The following is a 2,319-nucleotide window of genomic DNA, read 5'->3' on the forward strand; positions in this document are numbered from 1 at the left end:
TCTGCTGTAAGAGGATGGAGGGAACCAGGATAAGAGTGATGGGGAGGACAAGTAATGAGACAGCAAAACATGAAGGAAAATCAGAGAGGAACAGTGGTGTCTTCAGGCAGATGAACTTAGTGGATTGAGGGTTATGAGCTTCTGGACAACTGGGAAGAGGGAGGACATTTATAAGGAAAGCTAAATAAAGACTTGATTTAAATAAAGCATATGAAAAATCTAACCCCCAAATCAAGCCTCAACTTGAATCCTTTTCTAAGGGAAAGTTAAAATTGGCAGCAGGGTCTGTTTCCCACATACTTAGCTATTTACCACCTCTCTTTTCATGGAGTCTGAAATATAGATATATTTTCCCAAGATCTGAACTATCCCCGTATTTCTTTATGTCTTAAAGGCCTTGTCCTCCCATGCCCTGTAACAACTCCAGTGAGAGATGCAGGAATAATTTAAATACACCAGTGCAATGAAAAGAAATGTTCTTTATTAGGCAGGAGCCAGGTGCTCAAAGCACTTCACAATTTCCCCATGTTCAGGTGTTAGGTTCTGGGAACTAAGGGACATTTCCTGGAAAGCAGGAAAGGAAGCTCAGTGGTATTTGTGGGCCAGGGCATTGGCCACACCAGCTACCACCTTCTGAAAGGCACCCTGCACCTGTGGGGTGAATTCCTTGCCAAAGTGGCGGGCCAGCACACACACCAGCACATTGCCCAGGAGCTGTGGGGAAGAGACAAGAGACATGTGCATGGTTAGCAGACAGACCCAGCTGAGACTCAGCATATTCCAGCCCCATCCACAGCCCCAAGCTGTGCCCCTAGAATATAAGCAGAAAGATAGCTAGATCTTAGATGTTACTCTCTATGTGATTTCAACCATATCAGCCTGATTTTACATTTAGAAATGTTTCTCTCCTGCCTTAATTCAGAACTTAAAATATCATGGCTATTCTTTCCAACTATACAAAGAAGCAATCAGATTTTATCCTCTTTGCTCTCAAAGGAAGAGACAAGGGGAAAAAGTATTAGAAAAAAAATGATTTGGAATGGATTAAATGTACTTTTTAAATAAACACTCAAAACTTTAATCAAAACAATAAAGAAAACACATTGCAGAGAACAAGAAGAAACTACTGTGAGCAAGAGGGTGAAAGAAATAAAAACAGTCCTGAGGAGTCCATACTGATGCTATTAGAATACCTCCTTCACCCTCTAGAAAGCACCTAACACCCATACCCTTTCTGGACACCATGAGCTTGACCTTAAAAAGGAAGATGAAGGAGAATATTGAGGGTCCCACAGACTCACCTTGAAGTTCTCGGGATCCACATGCAGCTGGTCACAGTGCAGCTCACTGAGCTTAGCAAAGGTGCCCTTGAGGTTGTCCAGATTCTTCAGGCCATCACTAAAGGAATTCAGCACCTTCTTGCCATGGGCCTTGACCTTGGGGTTGCCCATAATAGCATTAGGAGAGGACAGGTCCCCAAAGGAGTCAAAGAACCTCTGAGTCCAGGGGTAGACAACCAGCAGCCTGAGGGGTGAAAACAGCACAGAGGACAGGGGAGTCGGAACCTGTCAGAAACCCAGGGGACTAGCCATTTCTGCCTGTCAAGATTCCATTCCCTCTCCATAAGCCTGCCTTGCCACCTGGATACCAACCTGCCCAGGGCTTCACCACCAACTTCATCCACCTTCACCTTGCCCCACAGGGCGGTGACGGCAGACTTCTCCTCAGCAGTCAGATGCACCATGGTGTCTGTTTGTGGTCACTAGTGAACACGGTTGTCTCAGAAGCAAATGTAAGCAGCAGCTGGCCCTACTCTTCCTTTTGTGCTCAGCCCTGACCTTGCCCTCCTGGGGCTGTGAGCAGATTGGCCCAGGCCTGGGTGTGGTTCTGCAGGGTGAGGCCTGAATGGTGGCTGCCATCCCTCTCCTTGGCAGTTCTGACACCTGCTTGTGAGTCTGACTTCAGGCCCTGGTTCTCTCTCTAGGGATCTCTAGGTCTCATCTCAGCTATTTCTATTGATTTCTACTAAAATTATTCTCCTTGGCAAGTGTACTAGTACATTTTTGAGAATCACAACCTGGTAATTGAAGAGTGCCTCTTCAATTTTCTTATGAAAGGCGAAGGGGCAATTTTTCCCAAGTTAAATTTGAAACTGTGTATCCCAGGAGCAGAGTCTTGGCTTCAGTTTGGGCCCCTTTCCAAATATACAAGGCATTTTGTTCATAAGGCCAGATGTCCAGCAGGCTCTGAACAGAAAGCAAATGTCTGATCAGTGTTTCCCTTTCCTCATCCTATCCTGGGGCGTTGACACCAAAACAC

General features: G+C 45.8%; 1 protein-coding gene across 1 annotated transcript; it reads right to left on the reverse strand.

Moving 5' to 3' along the window:
- Window positions 1-459: 459 nt before the first annotated feature.
- On the reverse strand, window positions 460-1,906 carry LOC102739871 (hemoglobin subunit beta). Its single transcript, XM_081809502.1, has 3 exons — window positions 1,653-1,906; window positions 1,302-1,524; window positions 460-714 (listed from the first exon to the last, which is right to left on the reverse strand). Exons 1-3 carry the CDS (start codon window positions 1,742-1,744, stop codon window positions 586-588), a joined length of 444 nt encoding a protein of 147 aa, XP_081665628.1. The 5' UTR covers window positions 1,745-1,906; the 3' UTR covers window positions 460-585.
- Window positions 1,907-2,319: the final 413 nt, after the last annotated feature.

Source organism: Leptonychotes weddellii, unplaced genomic scaffold (genome assembly GCF_054177405.1).
Source record: "Leptonychotes weddellii isolate Sample4059 unplaced genomic scaffold, ASM5417740v2 HiC_scaffold_10464, whole genome shotgun sequence".
NCBI lineage: Eukaryota > Metazoa > Chordata > Mammalia > Carnivora > Phocidae > Leptonychotes > Leptonychotes weddellii.